At 37.9% G+C, this 26482-nt stretch overlaps 2 protein-coding genes across 2 annotated transcripts in view; one reads left to right on the forward strand and one right to left on the reverse strand.

Moving 5' to 3' along the window:
- The first annotated feature begins 639 nt into the window (after window positions 1-639).
- LOC140228735 (glyoxylate reductase/hydroxypyruvate reductase-like) lies at window positions 640-11322 on the forward strand. Its single transcript, XM_072309016.1, has 7 exons — window positions 640-783; window positions 3113-3316; window positions 3963-4079; window positions 4530-4720; window positions 5446-5581; window positions 5894-6024; window positions 6704-11322. The coding sequence occupies exons 1-7, from the start codon at window positions 707-709 to the stop codon at window positions 6823-6825; spliced, it is 978 nt and encodes a 325-aa protein (XP_072165117.1). The 5' UTR covers window positions 640-706; the 3' UTR covers window positions 6826-11322.
- A 5950-nt stretch (window positions 11323-17272) lies between these two features.
- Window positions 17273-26482, reverse strand: part of LOC140228940 (protocadherin-15-like) — a 51213-nt gene continuing 42003 nt past the window's right edge. The window contains exons 30-35 of the mRNA XM_072309204.1: window positions 24965-25006; window positions 23502-23522; window positions 22635-22683; window positions 21941-22041; window positions 21186-21423; window positions 17273-18376 (exon numbers count right to left, since the gene is read on the reverse strand). Coding sequence (XP_072165305.1) covers window positions 17780-18376; window positions 21186-21423; window positions 21941-22041; window positions 22635-22683; window positions 23502-23522; window positions 24965-25006 — 1048 coding nt within the window. The 3' untranslated portion in view covers window positions 17273-17779. The remainder of the gene's footprint in view (window positions 18377-21185; window positions 21424-21940; window positions 22042-22634; window positions 22684-23501; window positions 23523-24964; window positions 25007-26482) is intronic.

Here is a 26482-nt window from a genome sequence, read left to right on the forward strand (position 1 = left end):
CCTCCTGTTAAATAAACGAACACAAAACTGTTGCTCTCATCAGGGACGTGGACCTTCCTGTTCTCATTCATGATCCAGCCAGTCTGTCAGTTTTGTATCCATCGACAAATCAATGAAATGTTATCTAATTATGGAAATTGATTTCACACTACTCATCCTGGCCCAAACCATGCACCATAGTCATGCATACAAAAAGTAACATATCATATGGGTGTTACAAAGCCATTTAGTCATCAGATTTATTTTTATAATCAAATTGTGACACGAAAATTTATAGAATTCCAACAGCGATCTGGAAGTAATCAAAACTTAAAAACTAATAACTTTAAACGTATTCTCAGATCAGGGAGGTGGCTGTCCCTGACTTTTCACTAAAAGATTTTTTTTTTTTTTTTTTTTTTTTTTTTTTTTTTTTTTTTTTTTACCATATTGAATCAGGGAGGTGGGAAATAACCACATGGCCACGTACCTGATTGAATTCTGCATACTGAATTCGTGCATATTCTGACGTCATAATATCATATTTATTCATGCTCGTACTGGGCCAGGGTTGCACGTGTGTTTCATGCATACACGTACACGTACCGTGGACACCGGCGCTAGTTCTCTGATCCGCTGCATGCACGTACTGCATGCTTGCCAGCGCAGGGGATCCCCGTTCGTGTTTGTAGTTGACCTACGATAAAAAGTCATATTCAATTCCACAATGGATACAGGAAAGAAACCCAAAGTCTATGTAACAAGGAGAATTCCTCAAGAAGGACTTGACCTACTGTCCAAAGAGTAAGTAATGATCATACAATATATTTTACAATATGAAGGTCCGAAAGCTCCACCCGTTTCTCCTGTCATCTATCTGCCCGTAACCGCAGCAGCGATCCTGTTTCTGTCGCTGGTGCGGTTATTCTAACTGCACTAGTGACCCCAACATGCTGTTACTTGTTACTAACCCGGTTATTTAGATCTAACATTGTTAGTTACAGAGCCCGCGCCGGGATTAGTGGCCTTCCTGAATACAGTCATGTAATAATACATTGTACTCCAGTATCTGAATCTAGACACTTTATGGGCCTATAACGTGAGAGTGATTGCAGCCCCATTTGAAAATCCATGCACCGGCCTGACATTGATGTAGCTGTGCTGTGCACTGTAAATAACTATTTAACAAATAGTATAACAGCCTATAAATGTTAAACTGCGACCAGTGTGTGACCTGGATTGTAATTCAATGTAAAGAAGCAGCCCGGGCGCCTTGTCAATGTACACAAAGTGTAGCTTTGCATGGCATCTGTTCGTTCTAGGCTAGCCTTCTTCAACAACAGTAGACCATAGGCACTACATTTCATGCACCTTGTTTAAAGGGACTGTACAGTACTGGTTGAGGTGGGGATTCATGTTTTGAACATTCTTAGGTGAGATAGTGAGAAACATCTCATGAAATATGAAAGAGCATGTAATTTTAAAAAGGATTCAACGTTTATTTGATGAAAATTGGTGTTCAAATGGCCGAGATATCCAAAAAAGTGATAATAATAAAAGGCGACATGCCCCACCTTTATTAAGATCTCTTTGTTTCACCTTGTTTTTGGATATCTCAGCCATTTCAAAACCGATTTTCATCAAATAAACTTTTGATACCCCTTAGAATTGCATGATCTTTGACATCTCATAGAGTGCTTTCTGAATATCTCGCAAAACGTTCAAAGCAAAATTCTCACCTCGACCAGAACTGTACATACCCTTTAACACGTGTCAACACTTAAACAGCTGCCTCTCCCATCCCAGTAGTATAGCTTCCTGTGAAAAGCTGCACATGCACAGGGATTACTTCTTCAACTTTAAAGTTTCTCATTCTGGTCAGAAAGTTCAAACTGGCTGGGTGACAAATCACCTACCGTTATACCTCCATAATAACATGCCATTCTAACTCCTGAGGCTAGTGAATGCACACCTAAGATTGGTAGGCACAGCAGTATCGGTATATTCCCACAAACCTTAAAATGTCCATCGTATTTAGTCCCTTTTTTCTCGCTCTAATTTAGCAGGTTTGCAAAAAATTTGGGCCGGGCTATGGGGCAGGGCCTGCTGCCTGAAGTACACATGTTTAGTTGTGAGGAAAATCTGGGTGTATGTCGATGTACTTTATGATATACTTACTTGTGTATGAGCCCTATTGATGTAATACACTCTCTTGAGTTCTGGGATGTAGTACCGGTACAAAAGTATGTACATGTACAAAAAAACATGTATCTAACGTTACCTCTTCTACGTGGTAATGCATGTCCTAAGCTGTTTCTAGACTAGTTTCACAAGCTCCTAATAAAAATACAGCATACCAGCATATTTTATCTGTATACAAGGATAAATACCTTATATGACGGGACATTAATTCTGGATCATCTGTTATACTACACTCGGTACATTATGCATGATTAATAAGCTTGTTCACTTGTTGCAATTTTATCGCAAGTACATTGTAGCTCCAGGCAAAAAGAAAACTAGTTTGCTTGATTAGTGACAATGCAAGCAGTGCTCATGAATGTATTCTCCTAGTCTCAAGAGGTGAATTTATTTTGCAGTAAATACATGTAGATGCATATAACTTGCATTTTTTCCCTTTCTGTTTGACAAGGGCTGGTATAACCACTCTGCAGGATTGCTGTTTTTGTTAATTCTTGTTGTTCCACTTTTCCTTGAGCGGAGTGTCTTAGTTTACTATTCTTGAATAGATTGTCAAACTTTATGTTTGTATTTACATGAGCCAACAGCAAATGAAATACTTTAAGACCAGACACATTCCTGGCATTAAACTTTCATGAATTGGAGCCAACAGCCTTCTTCCGGGCATAAAATTATCCTGAATTGCCACTGGAATTCAAATCAATGTGTATAGACAAAAAAAAAAAACACTTTCCCATGCATTTTTACTTTCATGAATCCTGGCTCGCAGATTTTGAAAAAAATTCATGTTCACCCAAAGAAAAGAAAAAGAAAAATTTTGTTTTTACAGTACTGGTAGTGAATGGTAACTTGTGGCTAAATGCATGGTTGCATGGATGAGTTACACAACTATAATAATCAAACGTCTCATCTTGTATTGTCCATCTTGTAGCTGTGAGGTGTCCATGTGGGACTCGGATGATGCGGTACCCAAGGAAGAGCTTTTGAAGGGGGTCGTCGGGGCCAGCGGGCTCTTTTGCCTCCTCTCCGATCGTATTGATGTGGGCGTGTTGGATGCGGCTGGACCACAGCTGAAAGTGATCAGTACTCTGTCGGTTGGCTTTGACCACATCGATGTCAATGAATGCAAGAAGAGGTGAGATGTAGAACATCACCAGACAAATACATAGCTCATACCATATGGTAATACTGTCATTTTGACCTCTCTCTTTGATTAGTACTAATGGACACTTACTGTTGCTGAGTGGATTGTTGATTGTGGAGTACCTTCTGCCTGTTACACTATGATGTCATGTTTTGGAGAGAAACAAACAAAAATATTGTAACATAATGTTTGTGTAAGTTGCCTGTTTCGATCATAAGAGAGATTTGATGTGCATTATTTCATGTTTTAATCGTGGACTGTCATTCCTGACTTCTATTTCATTTTCTATCAGGAAGTGCATCTTCTTGAAAGATAGATTGCCTTGTTTCATATGGCAACCTGGATGTGCCTTTTTGACTGCATTTATAAGTTTCTGTATTACAATTGTGTTGTTTTATGATGCTTAAGAAATAGCATTTGCACAGGTCATATCTTTGGACATCCAACATTATGACATGGTATTTTTAAAAAAAATGCATTTTAGAAATATTGATGTGCTGATAAATTGACAAACAACATTTTTTTTTTCAATATCCTAAGTGAAAATTGGCACTGCTAATAAGTGACAGAAAGATCATGTTGGTTTACATTCCAAGCACTTCATCCATTGTCTTCATGTGTTTACTCCGTGTTGCAGAGGTATACGCATTGGCTACACTCCAGATGTCTTAACAGATGCTACAGCAGAGCTGACTGTTGGGCTCCTTTTAACTACATCAAGAAGACTTGCAGAAGGGGTGGCTAATGTCAAAAAGTAGGTTGATATTTCTTCTAGGCGCACTGTTTACAACTTATCAATATCTGAACTGTGTGGGAATTATAGAATGCAGAAACTGTTAAAGATTTCATTCGGTATATATTATATACATATTTGTTCATTTGTATCAAGATCAGCAACCAAAGACTATAGTATAATAATTGTACTCTGCAACCATGTTCTCTCATCTATTTGAGTATCGACCCAACCTCACCTCACACATTTCTCAGAATTGGTGTTTCTCAGTGTAAGACAAGTATTACCACTAGTTTGCAACCTTTCCTTGTTCATGGGTGGATCTAGTTGCAGTCGATTCAGTATTTTTTAAACATTTAAAAAAAAACATATGTTCATCATAGATGGAGAATATCCTATAATTCTAAATCACTTGAGCTAATCATTTGTAACAATGCTTATTGGTGTTCTTCTTGTTTTCCTTGAACCCAGTGGAGGTTGGGGTACTTGGAAACCGATGTGGCTGACTGGTCCTGGCTTGCTGAACAGCACTGTTGGCATAGTGGGGCTGGGACGGATCGGAATGGGTGTAGCACAGCGGCTCAAGCCCTTTGGGGTGAAAAGATTTCTCTACAGTGGAAACAGAGAAAAGCCGGAAGCAGCAAGTCTACCAGCAGAGTTTGGTAAAGTACAATCCATTTTCTTTCTTTTGTCTTGATTTATTTCTCTGTATATTTATATATATATATATTTTAAGTAATTAATTTTTCTTTGGGGGGGGGGGGCCTTAGGATAGTATTACTGAAGTTTGAATTTTTAGTTTGTGAATCAAGTCAGTGTTATCACGGATGGAGCAAGATTAGTTTTTGAAGTTTACATTCTTGTTATTAATATCATTATTTACCTTCACTACATATTCAAAAAGCTGCATTACTTGGGTGATCCCTTGTATTTATTCCCAAGTTCATTCTCATCATGATTGAAATTGCAGTAGAATATTTTGCTTTTCTTTTATTAACTACTTAGCATATAGCAGTTTAAACATCGTTCTGACAATTGAATCTTCCATTGTGAAACAAAAATGAAAAAGTGTCAAACATCGTCATATTTTATTCTGCCTGCAACTTTTTTTTTTTCCCCAGAAGGAGGCAATCAATCACAACTATGTTTTGATTTAGTGATCCAGGCTCATTACAGTGTGGTTTGTGTGTACCAGAATTCAGATCAAGTTAGTACAACCTCAGTAGTTTTAGTGTCTACTTGTATTGCTAGCTACGGTTTCTATCTCAGCATGGACCTACGTTGTAGGTCCATGATCTCAGTAAGTCATCACAACATAACCTAGATATGTTTTAGTGTTTGTGTTTCATTTATTCATTATTGTTATCATTTTCACTTTTTGATGCAGTTCCGTTTGAGACCCTTATCAGGGAGTCTGGCTTTGTGGTGGTATGTTGTGCCCTGACACCAAGCACTAAGGGTCTTTTCAACAAGCAGGTGTTTGAAAAGATGAGCTCTAATGCCATCTTCATCAACATAAGCAGGTTAGTACGAGCATGGATTTATTCAGCTGAGAATAACTGACATTTTTGTGAGCAACATTAAGGAATATTCACCTAGTGCTTTGAATACCTAGATACCAACCTTGGTATTTTCTTTTTAACTGTAAGAACAAATAGTTTGTTTTGTATTTCTCTCTCTCTCTTCCAAGGAAGTATTACCAAATTTGCCTGGTTATCATTGATGACTCTAGACTTCTTGCATTAAAATTCAAACCACTTTATAAAGAACATCAAGGTCTGTTTATTCATATAAGTATACTGCTTTGTCTTTTTCAATCCTGCCTCGGCTGGTAGAGGAGCAGTGGTGAATCAAGATGACCTTTACGATGCCTTGACCACAGGTCAAATCCGAGCAGCTGGTCTGGACGTGACGACCCCTGAACCTCTCCCAACAGACAGCCCTCTGCTGAAGCTTAGTAACTGTGGTAAGCATGCCTTATGTGTTACATGCGACTGATAGATGTTGTTGTTGTTTTTGTTGTTGTTGTTGTTGTTGTTATTATTATTATTATTGTTATTATTATTATTGATGTTGTTATTATTATAATCTTTTGGAGGGTTGTAGTCACCTTGACTGCCACAAAAAAAACAAAACAAAACAAAACAAAACTGTTCATTGATTTCCTCGTTCTACCAGGAAAATCCCATGAGACTGGTACTTGTATTGTTTACCAAGATGTGACTCACTGCAGTCAGTGTACACTGTATGTGACCTTATGAAATCATGCTGTCTGTCCAGGTCAAGTTCACTGAATAAATAAAAAGAAAAAATCCTGTATGACACATATTTTCAAAATGTTTTGGGAAGTTGCTTCAGTTTAACCAGATCTTTTCACATACATACATTATATAAAAACTCTGGAGCAAAGAAATACGCCAAACAAAAATAGGCTGTGTCAGTTTAACCAGATGGTTTCAGATACATGGATCATCTACTAAGACAAGACAACATACTTTGGGCCCAGTCACGACTGGTTGAAGTGAACCCTACGTTCTATCAAGCTTGACTTGAGTTGATGACAAGTTGTAATTGGACACATCACATGTTTTTGATGGATTTGATAAATCCCCCCCCCCCCAAACTTCTTGTCTGTTCCTGTGCAGTTGTGTTTCCTCACATTGGGAGTGCAGCGGAAGAGACAAGGATAGCCATGACGGTCCTAGCGTCCAGAAACATGCTGGCCGGACTCATCGGGGAGGAGATGCCCGAAGAGGTCAAACTCTGACCTGGTCCCAAGTCATCCTGTTGACCAACATGGCACATGTCCACTCTTGGTCCACTCTTGGTCCACTGTCATAAATATCTTGTCAGTATTTTATCCCAAAGAATTATTTCCAAAGTATACAAGTAAATAGGCCTAGAATTAAAAAAGTACTGAAACTTTCCTGGTTTTGAATAATTTGTCCATGATCTCTATGGTATGGAAATTGTATGTGTACATTTTTGGACAGAATTAGTGTGCAGTGTTGCATACAATGTAAGTACTGTGACAAGGAAATTTGTGATGAAATGTAAAAAAAAAAGTTCTGATATTTGAGTTTGCCATATTAGCATGATAAAAACTAATATGCAGTGTAATAACCAAGGCCTTCAGTTGTTGATTGTCTATGATGTGGACTGCAGTATTTATTATGTTCATTTATTCATAATCTATGGTGAATATGATAAATGGTAACTCACCATAAACTACCATATTCTTTTCATCATCAATCAATGAAGGTGCATCATATTGGTCTGGACTGTTAACAACAGTGCCATCAGCCAATCCAATCTCCTCTTCTGTGTTTGTGTAAATGAGTATTGCTGCTATTGGATGTGCAATCCTTTGTGATTGGTTGTTACCATCTCTGAAAATCACTCTTTGTGCTTTTATTATGTATTTTTAGTGGATTGACGCAATGTTCCAACTTTTCTTCTTGTTTCGTGTGTCATACAGAAAATGATTACCTCAGTAGAGTTTTGTAGTTGTGAGCAGACTTTAGGTTAACTACACATTTTTTTTTTTTGTCACACATAACTATAAGGCCTTATCCAAATCTCTATATTCTTTACATCAAAGTTTTAGTGTGCAAAATTTTTGCCCTGTCCATACTACGGTATTCACAGTGTTGCATTCAAAGTCATTTGCAGGTTATGATGCCAACAATTTTAAGTTCGAACCCTTGTATACTTGTACTTGTTTACTAGATGTGAAGATAGTGTTGTACATAGAACATGAGTAATGTTCTTGGGGTCTTGTCACAACCCTATCTTTGAGAGCAACATAGTTATTTAAGCAAGACATTTCTGTTGCACAAGCTGGGTCTTTCTAACTAACATGTCTATGAAAGAGAAGGAATGCTGCTGACAACATGACATAATGAGGGAACCACTTAGACCCAGAAGCCACTGAAACACACATCTGCCACAATATGAGCCCAGTGCTGTTTGAGGGTTGTTTCTTGCATGGTGAGATGGTGTTAATGCAGGTACTTTAAAAGTGGAAATCTTCGTGTGAGTAATTTTTTTTTTATGCTTGGGTAAGATGAATGGAGAAGCACTCTAAATCATTCAGTGCTGCCCCAGAGGCTAAGGATTTCAGCAGTGCACAATACAGTAAATGGTAATGGCCCTCATTGCGACAGCATTGTCACTCATGCTACAGGACTAGCAAATGTGAGGAAGACTAAAAATAACATAACAGTTATACCTCTACAATGTACCTACCATGAAATTAAAGATACTGTATAGAGTAATGTTACACATAAGTAAAATTTTGCACACCTTTATTTCACACCATATTTATGTTGTGCAAAATGCATGCAAAGTGGTGAACTGGATATTCTTTTACTGTGATAAGATTGAGACTAGTGTTCTAGGCTCAGTGGTTTGGAGAAGGTGACTGCTCTTCAAATTCACTTTTCTTTCTCAGGGATACATTCTGTGACACTAATTCAGAGGTCTGTCTTTTCAAATAATTTATTTAATTATTGCTATTGTTTCTATCCCGAAACTTGTGTACATTGAAGTATCTTATTGAAAGACTGTGTGAACTGCTGTGATAGTTAAGCGTCTGATGGTTTTCATTCGTTGTGCATTGTGCGTTAACCTCTCAATGCTTTTATCTAAAAAAAAAAAAAAAAAAAAAAAAAAAAAAAAAAAAAAAAAAGTGTACAGGTAGCTACTTGGCAAATTTGGTGAGAAACTCTGGGAAAGGAGAATGGATCTTGAGTTTCTTCACTGATTATGGCACAACCCTCAAGGTTTGTGAGATTGACGAGTACTACCCTTTTTCATATTGCCCCTTGTTTGTTCTCCATTGAGATCCAGAATTTCTTGTGTCCCAAGTTGTTCACGATTTACTATAGGGGCTGGTATTGTCTGACAAAATACCAACCTTTCATTTGGCAGGGGACAGGGAAGGAATATAGGATCTCCTTTACTGAATTCATGTCTCATCTTTGCTCATTATCAGTTAACTCTCCACAAAAGTCTAGAGATGTTCTAATTCAGTATGTTACGTCTATCAATGGCAGAGCCTAAAATATCTGCAGCCTGTGTGCTTTTGTGGTAGTATGGAAGTTTAGGGCATAAATTATGCACAAAATTGAATGCATGCATATGTAAATCCTTCATTAAATGTTTGTCCTGGGTTGATCAACAACACATCTTACACCACCATACTTCATTGACGTTAAATTTATGTTTCATTGTGAGGTCAATTTGTAGCTTTCCAAGTCCAAAGATTGTGTAAAAGTGATTGTGACAACGGCATATTTTCAATCCTTTTACTGCACATGTAATGCAGGGGAATCTTGTTAAAGCCAGCTACTTATGACCACAGAAATTTGCTCATTAGCTCGTTAGAGCGCTCATCTCGTTATATCAGGGACAAAAGCACAAAAATATCAAATGAATGAGACCTACAAAATCACCTTTTTATATCAGGTATCCTGCAATATCTGACTTCATAGTAACAAGGCTCAACTGTATAGACAAAGTTCTTCAAATCAAAAAGGATCAAATTTGGTCATTGTTTGAAATGAGGTTATCGAGAACCTTCATGCTGTCAAGGATTGCTTCTTGTCATGCTGGTGGAGAGATCTGGCATCACCTTGCGCGTCATCTCTGATGATTAACTTTGTAAAGTAGTTCCAGAGCAATTAATGGATGTTAGATACAGGGTAATGCTTTTATGTATGTTTATATGCACAAAAATGACACTGTAAACCCTTTCTTTTTCACTTAGTTTGCTTTTTAATAGTAAGAGAATGACACAGCATGTGTATAGGATTCAGCCAGGCGCTTGTGTAAGTAGATAAACCTTTCAAAACAGGTTTGTTTTCTTTGTTTGTATTTTTCCTTAGCAGTAGCATTTCCCCTTTTCGAGTTAAAGAACATACACTCCCCCCCCCCCCCACACAAAAGTAATATCTCAGAAATGTGGCATTATTACCTCCACAAAGGAAGAAGTTTATTTATCATGTTTTGTCAGTTTGTAAAATAACCAAAAGTCGTGAACAGATTTGAATGAAACTTGCAGGAAAAGTTAATAATGACACAAGGAACCGATTATTAAATTTTTGCAGTGATTCAGGATTTTTAATGGACTTTTGAAGGTATTTTGATCTCTTGGCATATGAGGTCATTACTGAACTTGTGAGTTCAAGCTGCATGTGCTGGACGTTTACATACGCACACTAAAGCGCGTGCTCTGCTCGGGCAAGGCACCGCGCAGCTGGAAGCTGATGATGTAAACAAAAGGCTTCTACATGTATATTGGGAAATTGCATGCATGTATGGGTGGAAATGAGTTTCTTGCTTAGCAGACGTCTGCCCTTTCCGAGTGCTTTTCTAGTTGTATTAGCAAGGATACATGTTAATAATGTTACAAAATCTGGAGCTTAGTTGTTTATAATTTGCCAAGAGGAATAAAAGTCAGGGGAGCAGACTGCATCCATTACCCATGTACTGGACATGAATTAATCATGTGTTGCCCTCAGTACTCTTCTCTCTCTTTTTAGGGAGTGGCATCGTAGAAACTTGACCAAAGATCGGTCTGTATCTGGTCGTCGGGGATATGTACCGCGGAGACTGCGTCTGGCTTCACGGATCCCCTCCGGAGGAGAGCGATAACATCAAAAAAAAAAATAAGACTCCTCCGAACAGACGGATCTTTCTGTCCAAGTAGAAACTTGCCAAATTTGATATTATCGTAAACTTGGACCAATACCTGTATTCATGACAGTTACGTGATGCTCTTAATTGTCAAAAATTATGCTGTTTTTTGTTTTGTTTCTCATTGAAAAAGTTACCAGTTTTTGCTGTGAATAGTGCCTTAGTCCCCTATCCCCTCCCCCCTGCATCATAGGACTGAGAAGTGGCACTGTTCTTGCAGAATTAGGGTATTGATGTGCAGCAAGAAGTCATTGTAAGGGTCCAGATTTAATGATCGAGTATGCATCATATTTATGGGTATATACAAAGCAACTAATGGAAAGGTTGTGAGGTTTGGTTATTTTGCTGCATTGTCTATTTTATGAACATTCATATCTTCTGTTATAATAAATTTTGCCTAAATTTTGATAATCATGAGAAGAAGATGTCAATAAAGAAGTCACCGATACTTGACAAGTATTGCTTCTAATTTCAGTATTGTCTGCATGTCATGTTTTCAGTACAAATTCTGAGAGATGTTGGACTTACAGACACAAAAATAAAGAGATATTATCATGAAGGCTGATTTGTTGTTGTTTGCGTCTTTTTTATTGAAATTGCACTCCATTTCTAGGACCCTGTACAATAAAAATAATAAATATATATTTCACAAACAGCTTGTGGAGTAAATCTCATCATTGAAATGAAGCATTTCTGCCCAATTCCACTTCTGCATTCACTTTTCATCATAAAATAGATACACCTGATATTCTCGGCTCGAAATTCATCTTACAAACCAAGCTTTTCAGACATGGTGGCATGAAGTCTCCTCAAGCTCATCAACACAATGCCTTATAAAACTTACACATATTCACCTTCAACTTTTTAAATGCAGAGTTGCTCATTTTAAAGCTTTACACCACAAATTCTCTGTACATGTGTAATATAAGCTCGTCTGTCAAATCACACATACTTGCTATTTATGTTACAATTGATTAATCTGGAAAAACAGAAAGAAACAAATTGCTATGAAAGGATATCTATCAAAATTGTAAGAATTCAAAGTCAGTGTACTCCTCTCTTAGACACTGAAAAAGAATATAAAAGAAAACCCAGTAAATAGCCCTCAAATTAAATAAATACATATCTGTGCATTCTTGCTTCCTTTAAGCTCGCTCTCAAACATATGACAGCACGTGCCAACAATACAGACATTTTCAAACAAAACAGTTGATTTTACGTGATTACACTGCAGTCTGTATATGAGTAGTGTTTGCTTGAGTTGAAAGCAACAAAGGCAGCAGTGACAGTGTGGGCTTTTTCAGTTTCACAATATATATACATATATATACTAAAGTATCACATTTGCACTGCATGTTTGTTACCCTTAACAATGGTAGGTGAGGAAATTAACATCAACAATGATTACCGAGTTTAACTACCCTGTGCTAAACTTTTTTGCCCTGTTAAACTTGAGTGAGGTAAAAATTAATATACATGTATATGACAGAAAAGATACATTAGCCACTGAGATACTATGTGGTATGTGTTTTTAGCCACCGACATGAAAGGGAAGCGTACCATGTGTGTACTACCCTGTGTTTAGTTCCTGGGAGCTGTAAACCTTGCTTCAGAGGGTAAGTTCTGTCAATAGTGCAACACTAACATGCTCCAGTTCTATCTGTACACGGCATACGAGCTTGGTAATTGGTCGTATGTGTATGCATGGATTAACCCATGGCACTGATCTGATTGGAATATTATACTACACAGTTAACTCCTTTTCCATTGCTTTGAAAGAAATGAGGTAATACTGTAAGACCAGAAACATTCATAGCATGAAACTTTTGTGATTTGCCGACCATGAAAAACATTTGAGTATACAGTACAATGTGTATTGGATTGTGTTGACCAAAAAATTTGCTTGCATTTTACCTTCCTAAATCATGGCTCCTCTCAAAAAATTTATGGTTTCACAGTCCACGACACCATAAAGTTCAATCTTTTTTCCATTGCTTAACAGAACTCCCTCCCCCCCCCCAAAAAAAAAAGATCAAATAAATAAATACATAAATGCTAAGTACCGCACTTACACATGCCTACACCATTCACAAGAAGGCTACCCAATAAAATTAACATCACACATTTGCGGTCAATTTACTTGGTCGCCCATTACAAAAAAAAAAAAGGAAAAAAGATGATTTTAACTTTTCTGTTGAGAGGCGAGGTCATATTTCAATCTACTTTACATACCTTATTTAATACCTGTGGTATGTATGTACAACCTGACCACAATAAACTGCTTGAAATGCAGGAGTTTAAAACAATCTTCAGTTATAAATGTACCTGAAAGGACAGATCAGATTAAACCATATAGCATATATCATACACATATTTTGAGTTGTCATTTTTTGCAAAAGGTGACTAATACAAACGAGCCGTTGGCATGATCTAAAAACAGAGAAATGTATGAGTAAGTCAGCATGCTAATTCCACTTTCAGTTGAAAGGCACAAACGGTGCACACATATTGAATTATATATTCAGCGTGAGAGTGATTCCTGATGAGTGATGTATACATTTATGAGACTTATGAAGCCAGGTGCTGATATGTCTTATGAATAAGACACAAAAATCAAAGAAAGTGCACTAGACATGTAATAACGAAATACATGTACTTCACTGTCTTTTACAGAACAACAGGCACTTTGACATGTACATCTTCTGCAAAATTTGCACATTTTTTTTTCAGACACAACAAACATAGAATGCGATTCCTAACGACTATTTAACTCCCAACTTGTTATGAAGTAAAGTTCACATCCAGAATCATTTTGAATAAGTCATGTCAGTATAAAGTAAAGTTGATACAATGTACATGTACACGATAGACATTGTAATGGTGAAAATAGAAATTTGCACACATATATCGAAGTGCAGAGTTGAAGTTTTCTTCAGCGAAAGTGACAGTTAATGCTTCCATTTTCATTTATATCTACATTGAATGTCATTGCTATTTCTACCACACAAACTGCCTTACTTAAGGCCGTGTCACACCTTTCCGGGCAAGCCTTGCGTGCGACTTGCAAAGAAGAATTTTTACTACCCGAAGGTCCCCGGAATGAGCCGCACATGACAGTACCTAGCACGTATCTCACCCGTAGTCACCCGGAGGTGTGCACGCAAATATTCTTACCCGCAACCACGTTTGGGCCCTGTCACACCTTTTCGGGCAAGCTATGCATTCTGTTGCGTGTAGGGATTTTCCAGCATACCGGGAATTTCTGAGGGCGAACAAGGATTTGGGCAAGTCAGTGCATGTGTCTTACTTGCTGGATGCGTTCTACTTAAATTTTACTTGCGGGTATACTGTGTGACCTTTGTACCAGTCGCGTGGGGGCTGACAACTCAGTGAAGGAATTCCTCTGAAGGAATGACCGAAGTCCCACGGAATGTCATTATCTTGGCTGCATACGGGGACTGGGAAGTACCTGCATGGGAGTTGCCTGCCAAGTGCTGCCACTAAGGGCCTCCTACTGGCGTTCTGCGTGGACCTCTCCGGGCATCCCCGCGACTCACCCGGAAAAAGTTTTGGTCACGCTCAAAACTTGGCTGCAGTTAAATTGGACTTGCGTGAGCACCTTCGGGCAAGTACAGGCGAGATACGCGCTAGGTACTGTCAGGTGCGGACCAACTGCGGAGAGTTCCAGGGAGCAAATTTGTTTCCCCGCAAGTCAAGCCGCAAAACTTCCCCAGATACGGTATAACAAGGCCTTGAGCATGCTCAAAACTTGTTCTGAGTGAGTCGTGGGATTCGCTCGCAGAGGTACACGCAGAACACCAGTAGGAGACTCTTACCGTCAGCACCTCGCAGGAGTTGGCTCTCACGCAGGTCACACTGAATGCACGCAAGTAGAAGCTAAGTAGCACGCGTCTAGTAGGTAAGAAACAAATGTGAAAATTGCAAACATTCTTGTTCGCCCACGGAAAATCTTCTACGTGCTGGAAACTACCTCCTCGCCACAAGCCCGCGTAGCTTGCCCGGAAAGGTGTGACACGGCCTTTAAACAGGACTAATGCAGATGCTGTTGTACGTGCATCGCATGTGTGCATCAGCTGAGGTAAACAAAAGTTTCTTAGTGTCCTTCCAGTTAATTTCTTTATCTGGAATTCCCAAGCGAACAATGCAACTCTTTTCCCCTTGATACTAGCAGACTTTCCACAATGAAGTAAATATGAGGACATTCGGCACAGAGCAGAAAATATTACCTGTACTTCCACTGTGCCTCAATAATACACATTACCTACTCTCATGCAGGCGTATACAAATCTACGGTATATACATTCTGTGGTATTAAACTAAGGCCAGATTGCTTTTCGTAATGAGCAAGATTTTGAAAGACATACCAAATGACTGGAATCAGTCAATTTTACAAATTTTGTAGATTCTGAGACATATTAAGCATTTCACCTAATTGATTTACATATTAGGTTAACAGGCTTTAGTACTCGGGTCCCTACAGCCAATGTTTACATTGGCCTGTTACAAACTTGCTATGCATACAACAGAGTGTGGCACACACCATTATGTCTTGATTCCTTGATTCTCATTCATTTTTGTGCATTTATTTTGGTGAAAATGACAGACTTCTCGGATATGCAACTTGCACAAAATTAGAATTGAATCTCACATAGGTTGACACAAAGTCTGAATGCACATCCACCTCTTTTCTTGTGGTTTTAATGTGTATTTCAGACACTTGAAAAGCGACACAGTAACGAGCACACAGCAACTAAAGTCAATCCACCAAAGTTTGAAATATCACCTACACACCTAGTAGACTGTAGCCACCTGTAGAAATGTACATATTCGTTTCTGTAAACATAAACGTACATTATTAAACTTCATGCATGAAGTGTAGGCCCGATTTCATAAGAGAAATGAGTCTTAAAGCGTATCTTCCTCAGGAATAACTGCATGGTTCCCTTGGTTGCACTTGGAATTCAACTCATTGCCTTGGAGTTTTTGTATGTTACTATTTAAAGAAAATCCCTTTTGTGAAAGAGCCTTCACTGGTCTGCCTTGAAATAACTTACCATTAGATATCGGGAAATACCCAACTGAAGCTTCATTCAAATTCAGACTTAAAATATCTCTTCTTTCACTGTTCACTATTCTTAAGCCTATCAGGAGCTCTTGCAGCACAAAAGAATATATGTACATATATATTTTACGTTTTACAAATTGATATTATTATTATCAAAAATTTAATTTGACTTTTGTACAGATATAACTTCCACTGGCCAACAATGGAATAGAAACATGCAGCAGAAACCCACACTGTTTGCCAAACTGTTTGCACACTGTTTGCACTGTTTGCCAAACAAAAGTTTGGCAAACAGAACAGTTCATGCAATCATTCCGGCCTGTTTTGGTGTGTGAGAAAGTGCTTCTAACCATACTGTGTGTTAAAAAAGATTTGTATAATATCACTCTACATGAAAGGCAAGCTAGGGCTTTATGATTCTGACTGCAGGTATTTTATGTTTACTGTGACTTAATTAGCAATCAAACATATCTACAGAGTACAACATTTTTAACATGATTCTACAGTAAAAGAGGAGTCTCCTTGAAGAAAGAAAATGTGCAAACTCAGAATGCACATAATTTCTGCTGGGAATGATTTCATAAATTATATCAGAGATGTATGGCAACCAAATACACATGAAAGAAACTGTAATGTGGCATGCTGTTGGCATATACACATACATTTCTCAGAAATATTATGTGAGGTAACTACACATGTACAGGATAGAGAATGATGTCATAATCCCAATCAATAACAATTAGTAATGCTGATCCATAATATGCTTTTTCACAAAATATATCCTTTAGGAGTTGAACTAGCCATTCTATATTTCATACAAAAGTGGCTTGCACTGTAAGTGTGAGTATCAGCCCTCAAGGCTAGATAAATACACTACAACAAAAAGTCCAGCAAACAGTCAGAATATCTGTTATAAGAATTTACCAACACCATAAACATATTATGTACATCCAAGAGTTGATCCAAGAGGGTATGAAGAGATAAAAGTGTGATACATATATTAATTGATATTGCACATCATTTGGGATGACAGCTGATTTTAGAATCTTTACAAAAGCAGATCAAAATGACACAACTCTTATCATCTTAACAGTGCCTGGATATGTAAAGTGTAATCAGCTTACATGCATGTTTATTGTGAGTCATAGCTTACACTGAAGGAGACACTTCGGTTACTAGATCTTTGCTAGTCTGGATGTAAAAGAGCACTTTTATTATCATTAAGTAAACACGTGCACATTTGCATTGGCCACCAGACACACATACACACACACACTTAGGACTTGTCTTTATATTACATGGTATGACACATCTATCGTTCCAGCCAAAGCATAAGATTTCATTGATCCATGGCAACATCTGTGCGCTTAACCTAATCATTATGCCACTGATTATTCAGGATTATGTCAGCACTGTGCCAGAAGCTACTGGATGAATTTTTTGAAGAATGACTGCAAGAATTGTCCAGTGTGCAGTGCAAAGGGAATAGAATATTTACCAAACTACGGGTTGTATTTTTCACTTCTATGCAATCTCTCTGCAGCACAGTCTGAAATCCGAAGAAATGGCTTAACATAATCAACAGAAAAGACTTCCTTGAGTTGAAATTTCATGAAAAATTGATAATATTTCTAGTTTGTTTATGGTTACTTCTTGTATCTTTAATATCATTTCTGTCTAAGTCAGACTTCTCTATGAAGTGACACACCCCTCCATCTGACATGGGGAAAACCCTGTTGTGATGGGTGTTATTTTTGTAGCTTTAGGTAATTGGTGGACCCATTAAGGTACAACCTTGTACTTGAATGAAGGAGTGCGTACTACAATAGAGCTTTTCACACATAACTGGCATGAGGCTGACAGAGCTGGCATAAAAGCATTATCCCTGGTGACCAAAATCAAACCAACATCTGATGGCATAAGTCACATGACCTCTCTAGAGAAAGGTTGTCATGACATCCTGAGCCTCCCAGGGGTTAGAGGAGAGATTGTTCTCTGTCTGGCTTCCCTCCCCTACCATACCCGCCACATGGATGTCTTCTGGATGAATGTCATAGCTGCCCAGTGTTGGGGCAGGGCGCTTGGGGTTGGGTGGGGTGCTGGAAGGCGAGATGGTGTAGGAGTAGGAGGAGATCTCGGAGACCGGGGCCGGAGGATTGGACTTCAACCCTTCCGACAGCTCGTTAAGAATCCTGTCGCTGGCATTGTCTTCATCCGAGTTGGGTTGGTTGAAGCCCATATTGTCTGCGCCACCCTCGTGTGGCAGAGTGCTTTTTGGGACGATTGGAGGTGGAACCTTGATGGGCGTGCCATACCCAGCCTTGTCACCTTTCTCCAGGGATTGGTGCCCACTGTCCGAGGAGCCTGGACGGGAGTCGGCCGGATTCATCTTCAGAAGGTGGACATTGTCGTATGTTGACATGTCGGGTAGGTGACTATCGTAAGGTGTGTTGGGGTCAAAGGTGCCTGTTGGGGACGTAGACTTGGAAGGGTAGGATGGGGTGGAGGATTCCGAGAAGGTGTAGGATTGGTCCTGACGAGAAAAGGGAGAGATCATACTTAATCAATGTGGTCAAAGCAAGATCTTTTTTTTATGCTGTGTTGACATCTTAAAAGCTGTTATGCATGTTAGTGCTTGTAAGAAATGCAAGAAATAACCATAAATTAACATCTACAGCCCACATTAACATCAGGAAGAGTGCACAAAATAGATATGATGATGAAATATGCCAGATGATTGTAGAAGAAATGCATTAATGAAGCAAGTTGGCTTTGTTGTTAGTTTGATTGAAGGAAGTGAGAAAATGTTTGCTTTCACACAATCTTAATATTTCAAGTGGAAGGACAGAATATACGAAAGAAATATGAATTTGTCAAAAAAAAAATGCATTTGGTTTGTTAATATGTGAAATTGCCATATCAATGGAAAGAGTACCATAATTATCTCAACAGACAGAGTATCTCTGAGAAATATGCACTGTTACATTAGGCATGTTTGGAATGGCATTTGTTACTTGCTACGTATCACTGGACTCGTTCAGAGAAACACGTTTTTCTATGACAAAATAAATTTTTGGACAGTCTTACAACATTCGAAAAATCGATACAGCATCAACTTACAAGACACGGTAAGCTGCAGAGGAAAATGGAGATCAGTTGATTGAGAGACAAGATGGCTAGAGCTGAAAGGTGATTTTATCCCAGGTTGAGTAATGTAAGGTCAAAGGTCAGAGGTCAGAGTTCACGGTGATTGCATCCAGATTGAAAAGAGGAAGGTCGTAAGTCAGGGACAGCATTTTAGGTTAGAAGAGATTGCAAAGGGGCATATTTAATCCAGGATTTCAGGAGAAAATGACGTGTTGTCGACATAGTTGCATTTGTGAAATTGCAGATGATTTTAGATTACAGAAAAAGATATCAATGAAAAGTAGATATATATATATATTCAAATAAAAGGTATGAAGTAGTGAATGTAGTTAACCAAGGTGCAGGTCACAGGAGGAAATGGCATGGAGAGAAATGAATATGAAAAAATACATTAAGTAGATATTGACATAAGAGTGCAGTTAAGAAAGTTTGCAAGAAAATGAAAAGTAAAATCCAAGGATATCAAATAAGTTGTGTTTCAGCAGTTTCTCCATCTGAATTTACTGAAGCAGTGGTTGTTTTTTTTTCCAGTTGTGCATATCCTGATCTGTATTTTATTGATAATCAGTAACACAAAAGTTTTGGGAAATATAATTTTACATTCAAGGATTTATCTGAGTATTGTAAAGCATATATTTTCTTTGATTGTCCAAGGCATTTCAAGTAGATGATAAAATCAAGATACCATGCCATTGCTTTTCCTTGTTAGAATCAAAACTATTTTGCAAAGAGACAACAGTAAGTCTTTACTTCTGAAAATGTTATTAGGACTCTATTTAAAACATCTTGGACGTCTTGCCGATTTTCTTTAAAACATAAATTTGCTCTCTTCCAAATTCTAAGTACCATAATCATTCTGAAACACTAAACATAAGAACATAACAAAAAGTATGAAATCATAGAGAAGCATCAGAAAATCACAATGAGAATATACTGGGATATCAGAACAGCAAAATGGAACTTTGAAATATTGCAAGAGTGAGAAAAGGCACATACGATAGATAACATTCATGTCAATACTATCCACAAAACTTTCAGCCACTTGTCATATTTTTTTTTCTCTCAAAAAAATGACAAATGAGTTACCATGTTTGTTCTGCTCATATTCAAATTAGTTTAATGCACACCAATCAAAAAGTCCAGTGGATGTCAAACAACAATTAACTTTTGTGATATGCTTTCTCACATGGCGATAAGAGGAAAATTAACTTAGGGTATGGTTTGTACCAACTTATTCCCATATGTCATACTAACTACAACCATGTTGTGATTTTTACACCACAGTAGTGTGAAATCATCAAAATTTATGAAGGATCAATGAAAGAATGGACTTTGAGCTTTGAAGCTCATAACCTGTAAATCAGAGCAATTTGTTTGTATGTGTTTATAGTAATTTCTTGAATCTCTATAACGATGCAGAGCGACGTAAATGCAGGTAGGTCATATTGTCCCATTACGAAGAAATAGATCTAACTCTTTATGTGCCACGTTTGCACGCCTGACTTGGTCAACGGCATGCCAACTTCGCATATTCTGCTCAAATGCACAAATTCGCTAACACCGACTGATAATTCACCAAATGTCGCGGATCAGTACAATGAAAGTGTTTCTTTCTTGGCCTTTTCTCTACAACTTTGCTCATTACATGTGTAGGGTAACAAAAATCTATAAATATTACATAGATTTGAAAAACAACATCTTCCCACAGCATGACCCCACTGTTGTCTCAGAATAATGTGGCACACCCGGGGGCTTATGCCATGGCACATAAAGAGTTAATGTCCCACAGCCAGGGCAAGGAAAGTGTTCGCTTTGGTGCAGAAGTTTGATGTAGGGTTTTGGGTGTCTCACAGTACCGACAGCGAATTATTTTCCACGCGAACATTCAGGAATATTTCCAAATATTCGCGAATTGCACATTCGCGAATATTCACGAATATTCAGGAATATTTGGAAATAATTGGTGCTTGATATCTGAAGTGAAATATAGTACATAGCGCATTGCAAGCGCGGATGCGCGAATATGTGCGCACATGCGCGCAATCCGCAAAAATGCGCAAACACTCGCGAATATGTGGAAAATAATTCACTGTCGGTATTGTATTTCATTTTTTTTTTTTTTTTTTTTTTTGCTTTGCTGTTTTCTTTTTGCTGGGAATGCAAGGAAGAAGGAGGATGAGAGCCCATCACCATACCTCATCTTTTACCATGTGAGGATTGGTCTTGGAATGGTAGGATGATGACGGTGAAGCAACGTCCTTCTTGAGGTCCGGTTCATCATCCATTGACAGGGCGGGATTGGTGTACCCCGATCCAGGGCTAAAGAAGCTTGATGGGGGATCATCACTACGGGTGTAGGCTGGGAGAGTCATATCGTTGCTGTAAGATGGCGACTCCAGCTCAGCACTACCTGGAATAGTGGCCATGGTGGCCCTATGGAATGAAAAAAAAAAAAAAGTTGCAACCAGCACATGAAGTCCAACAAAATATGAGGTATACACTTGAAGAAATATCTTCCACATTATCTAATCATTTCAAAGCTGTCCTACAAACATATCTTACCATTCCTTCTATCACTTCACTTTCTAAGAACTGGTACATAAGGCACATGACATTAAAGAGAGCAGGTTTTAGACTCTATGAATTATATCTCAAATTTCATTAGGATAATAGGTCTTGTGTGGCAAGTCCACTAAATGATGCTTACATGCTGTGCATCAAATATTTTAAATACAGGTGCAAAGTGAGTGCAAATGAAATGTTCAACAAAAACCCACTTTCGTGTGGGTACTCCTGAACATTTATCAGCAGTAAAACAATATGGATGAAAAGGGTTGCCTGTGTTTAGAAACTATCACATATTTTTGTTTGTACTTGATTGTATCCATGTTTAAGACATGATTGTTTGCCTGAAACCAATAGAGAGGTTCTTGAAAATGAGATCAATTACTTCATGAGTTGGTCCTCCGGCATGGTGCTGGTTCCAGCTAGGATACCATTAGCCAATGCAGTCGCCTCCTCATCCTCCGGTCCAAATTCAAGGGTTCTCTCCTGTAGGTGTCACACAAACACACTCATTACAAGATGCACACAGTGAATTGATGGTGGAGAAAGGACACATCACCATAGCAACATTGAACATGCATTTTTCAATAGATGCAAGCCTGAATTTGGGGCATATCAGCATGATGAATCAATGATCATAAATATCATTGTCTTTGTAATCCATGCAGTAGAGTTTTATTCATTCTAGAAAACTTGTAAGCTCATCCAAAATGGATTAGTAAGCCACCACAATATTAGTTCAAGAACCAAATAATATTCTCTTAATATAAATTGTAGATTATATGTGTGCAATGGTAAAAACAGAGGTAAAAACTCTTTCTCCTAGATATACTTGAGTTCACTTCTGTTTGTGGGTATATCAGTATTTTTCACATTCACAGCATTTTCATTGCAAGACATAAATTCTTGCATATATTGGATGAACTGGAATGCATTTACAATACCCATTATTGTCTGATGTAATCACTGGTACAGGCAAACAACATATTTCCTTTTTTAAGTTCTTTTGCTTATTTCATCATCAAAAACAACTTTAGACATAACCAAAGAGAAAAAAAGCATCCCCCTCTAGTATATACCTGTGTTTCTCCATCAAGTTGGTCATGATCCAAAAAGTTAGGTGTGCCACTGTGAGTTAATAGCAAATGGGATAAGGTAACGTTTATTAGTATATGATAGTAAATACTAAGCAGTTATATTCAGCATCATTATTTGGGTTACCTTAACATGCAATATAACTCATGGATCATGAAATGGTAGGGATATTTGAATGAGGGAAAGCGCATGCATTATCATAACCTGTAGTTAAATCATTCAAGTGATCCTATCACATATCACCACCGCTGGGGTGACATTTATTAATGGTCAGACAATCGGTACTAAAAAAATGAAGCCACCACAGCATGTCAAAGGAAAGTCTATCCCATTTGTTATAGTGCTTTGTCTGCCATGTTTTTTTAGCTCTCCAGAATGGTTTACATTTTCAGATATGAGGTCTTGTCACCCCAGCGATGATAACTATATCCATGCTTCTCTCTCCCTCTCACATATACATATGTCATCCTTCTATCTCTTCCTTCTCTCTCTCTCTCTCTCTCTCTCTCTTCCCCTTTTTGTTTCCCTAGGTTTTACCCTTCCTTTTCTTCCCCTTGTTTTGATATAATGAAAATAAAGTTATGAGCACTTCTCTTCCATGATATGTCAATGATATGTCTGAGATATGGAATAGATATTCATATTATGATATAAGATAGATATTCATAAAAACATATAGGATAGATAATCATATAAAGATATAGGACATATGTTCATATGAAGATATAGGATAGATATTCCCATAATGATATGAAATACATGTTCATATAATATAATGACTGTGTGAATACTGATGAGTACATATGGATTAATATATTGTGATCACAGCACTCAAACAAATTTCTGCTTACTTTGGGAAGATTTCATCTCCTCTGCAGCAAAAAATGAAAACAATGCAAGGAAAACAAATAAGCTCAAGGATCTTCACGGTCATTATATAGACAGTTTACAGCTTCATAATTTTTAACTCAAATGAATTAAAAACAATTCTTATACACCAACTGTCTTAAATTCTCTCACTACCTGTGTTTATGTTTGCAAGGTTTCTGAGTCTTCTAAAAAGTAGATAAGATCAAAGGCAAGTGTGCGAATGCATAATGGGATTTTGCTTGATTATGATCTTATAATGATGCAAAGCATTTTAATCAATTGACACCATCAAGGCAAATCAAAGCTGACACGTCACCAGCCTCCCATGGATACTACCAGGCTCCCTTCATCACGAGTATCTAGCAACTCCCCAAAGAAATCGCGACAGCATGGTTACACATGATCATGCAATAATGTATCAACTGTCAAACACATCTTAAGCAGCCTTGCAGTTGTCTTTTTTTTTCTTTTTTTTTTGAGAAGTGGATTTTTAAGGAGTGAGATTGCTAGAGCAACATTTGCAAGCTAGTAGTACAAATAGTATTTGAGTCCACAGTCTGCACATGCTATATATGGAACAGTTAGAAAGCAGAGCATTTAGAAATTTTGTTGTCAAAAAGTGAAAAAAAAAATCACTGTGAGGTGAGCAAATATTTGACAGTGTGATTGGGATGAAGGGTTGGTTTTCTTTTTCCCCTTGAGGAATGCTAGAACATAAACAGCACTATATACTTCTGTACAAGAAAAACTCTGCCAAACTGTGCCCAACATGCAGGAATGTATTCAGGATGTAATCAAATCACCATGTAATTAGATAATATTATTTCTAATTTAGTTTACCGGTAGTTCATAAGACTAGACTGCAGCTGCAAATTGAGTTTGATTCCTTTGTCGCATGCTACACAAAAACCCTTCCAATTTACTGACCTTTTTTTCTTTTTGAATCTCCCTTCTGTTTTTGTGGTTCTTTGAGAAATCAATAAAAGTTCCAAACTCCATTACCTTTCATCATATATGAATACTACTGACATTCAACATCAGAAGGTTGGAGGTGATATTTTGTGTGTGTGTGTGTGTGTGTCTTGATATTGTTACGAAATCAAACTTGATCTCAAAAGAAAATATGCTATTACAACATCTGAAAATGGAGATGATTCAAAAAATTCACTACAGAAACAATAAAGTCCACATCCTCTCCCTATTATGAATTAACAATGTATACTTCCAAGTCCTGCAGCAATTTGAAAATTGTCAGACCTGAAGTGCATTTTACTATTCTTTACAGAAACAATTATTAAAGTACACTGAAATCAATTTGAAGATCAATAATTCTAAGGTACTGTTCCTTGTCTTTGGGATGAGAAAGTTTCATGACGACAGAATAAAGACTTAGTCTGAAATAGCAAAGAAGATGTTGTAAAGGGAGAACATTCTTCCTACTCACGGCTGAATAGACAGGTCGTCTTGATAGTACACAGGGTTTGATCTGTAGAATGATGCAGAATACCAGTTTACCTGTAAATATTTCACTCTCTTTCTAAGCTTTCACTCATCTAAAACAGTTATCAACATGTTTTAATCATAGAAGTTGGGAGATGTGCATTTTCTCACAAATCAGGCCAAAAACTGTCTATCGTGTTTGCTTATTCATTTATAGTATATCACATCTGGTTTGCTGTATTTTCAATAAACTACTCATCATTAAAAAGAGAAAAATAACTGTAAAATGACAGTCCTCTTTCTGGACTGATAACTGTATGTTAAGCACCATGTCATAGCAGGAGCTCATCAGCCTGTTCAAACACTATTGCCAAAAAGCATTGGTCAGGGAAATAAAAGTGACTTTATGTGATGTATCAATGATTTTGACGCTCTACAATCAAGGAACTTTAACCCATCTGATCCAACCATTGTGAACATAAGTATAAAGCAAAACATATTCAAAGCACACAGCGCAGGCTATGAAAAACTAATAAGATAATAGCACATCAATACATAAGTTAAAATCAACATACATGACAAATGGACAATAAAGAAGCCATAGCACATTGGAACAATGCCAACACATGTAGGCCACGTTGAAGAATATAAAATGCATGCAATTGATAACTCTGTATGTGCAAAGCTGAAAATAAATCACAATGTGTGACACATAATAACATGCACAATTAGACAGGGGAACTGGGAGCAATGGTCTACAAAATAAAATAAATGAAAGGCAAACGTTCTGCTGTGCATGGTAAGAGCAAAATACACTTTAATGAAACAGGGTGAAGTCCTAAAAGGGACAAAGAAATATTTAATATTTGATGGCAGTTAATTCAATGAACACCTGACTTCAAGGGATTGCTTTCTCCACACATAAGTTGTAGTTTTGAGTGGTCCCTTAGGTAACAAGAGACCCGCGGGTCTAGCGCTCACCTGAGTATCGCAAGTTCACCTTTCACGCAGTCACTAATCTAAATTATTCACAGCTCTACTAAAATTTGACCAGGCTTCTCAAGTAGAAGATGAAAATGTACAATAAGGGCCGAAATTTTTAAAGATTCCTTAATTTGGGGGGATTGGGGGCCCCCTGGGGCCCGCTGGGTGGGGCATGGTGCCCATTTGATAAATTGAGATCCTGACCCCCTAGGGATGCTACCTGCCAAGTTTGACGAAAATCCATCATGAGGTTTTCAGGAAGAAGATGAAAATGTACAATTCAGGCCCCCATTTGGACCTTCCCAACCCCCCCCCCCCTGCCCCCTCTTGGATTTGCTATGAACAAACTTGAAACTACAGTCATTAATGTACTCACTCATAGTATTATCTTAGCTCTATAACTTCTGATTCTAGAGAAGATTTTTAAAGATTCCTTCATTTTGGGGGGTTTGCCCCCCCCCCCCCCCCCCCCCCCCCCCCCCGGGCCCCTGGGTGGGGCATGGTGCCCATTTTAACAAATTGAGATCCTAACCCCCTA

Source organism: Diadema setosum, chromosome 5 (assembly GCF_964275005.1).
Source record: "Diadema setosum chromosome 5, eeDiaSeto1, whole genome shotgun sequence".
Taxonomy (NCBI): domain Eukaryota; kingdom Metazoa; phylum Echinodermata; class Echinoidea; order Diadematoida; family Diadematidae; genus Diadema; species Diadema setosum.

Excerpts from the sequence above, each read along its gene's own strand:
- LOC140228735 (XM_072309016.1), top strand. The coding sequence starts at position 707 with ATGGATACAGGAAAGAAACCCAAAGTCTATGTAACAAGGAGAATTCCT. Across the intron at positions 784-3,112 it reads CTTGACCTACTGTCCAAAGA|CTGTGAGGTGTCCATGTGGG; the intron begins GTAAGTAATGAT and ends TCCATCTTGTAG. Across the intron at positions 4,721-5,445 it reads AAGTCTACCAGCAGAGTTTG|TTCCGTTTGAGACCCTTATC; the intron begins GTAAAGTACAAT and ends TTTTTGATGCAG.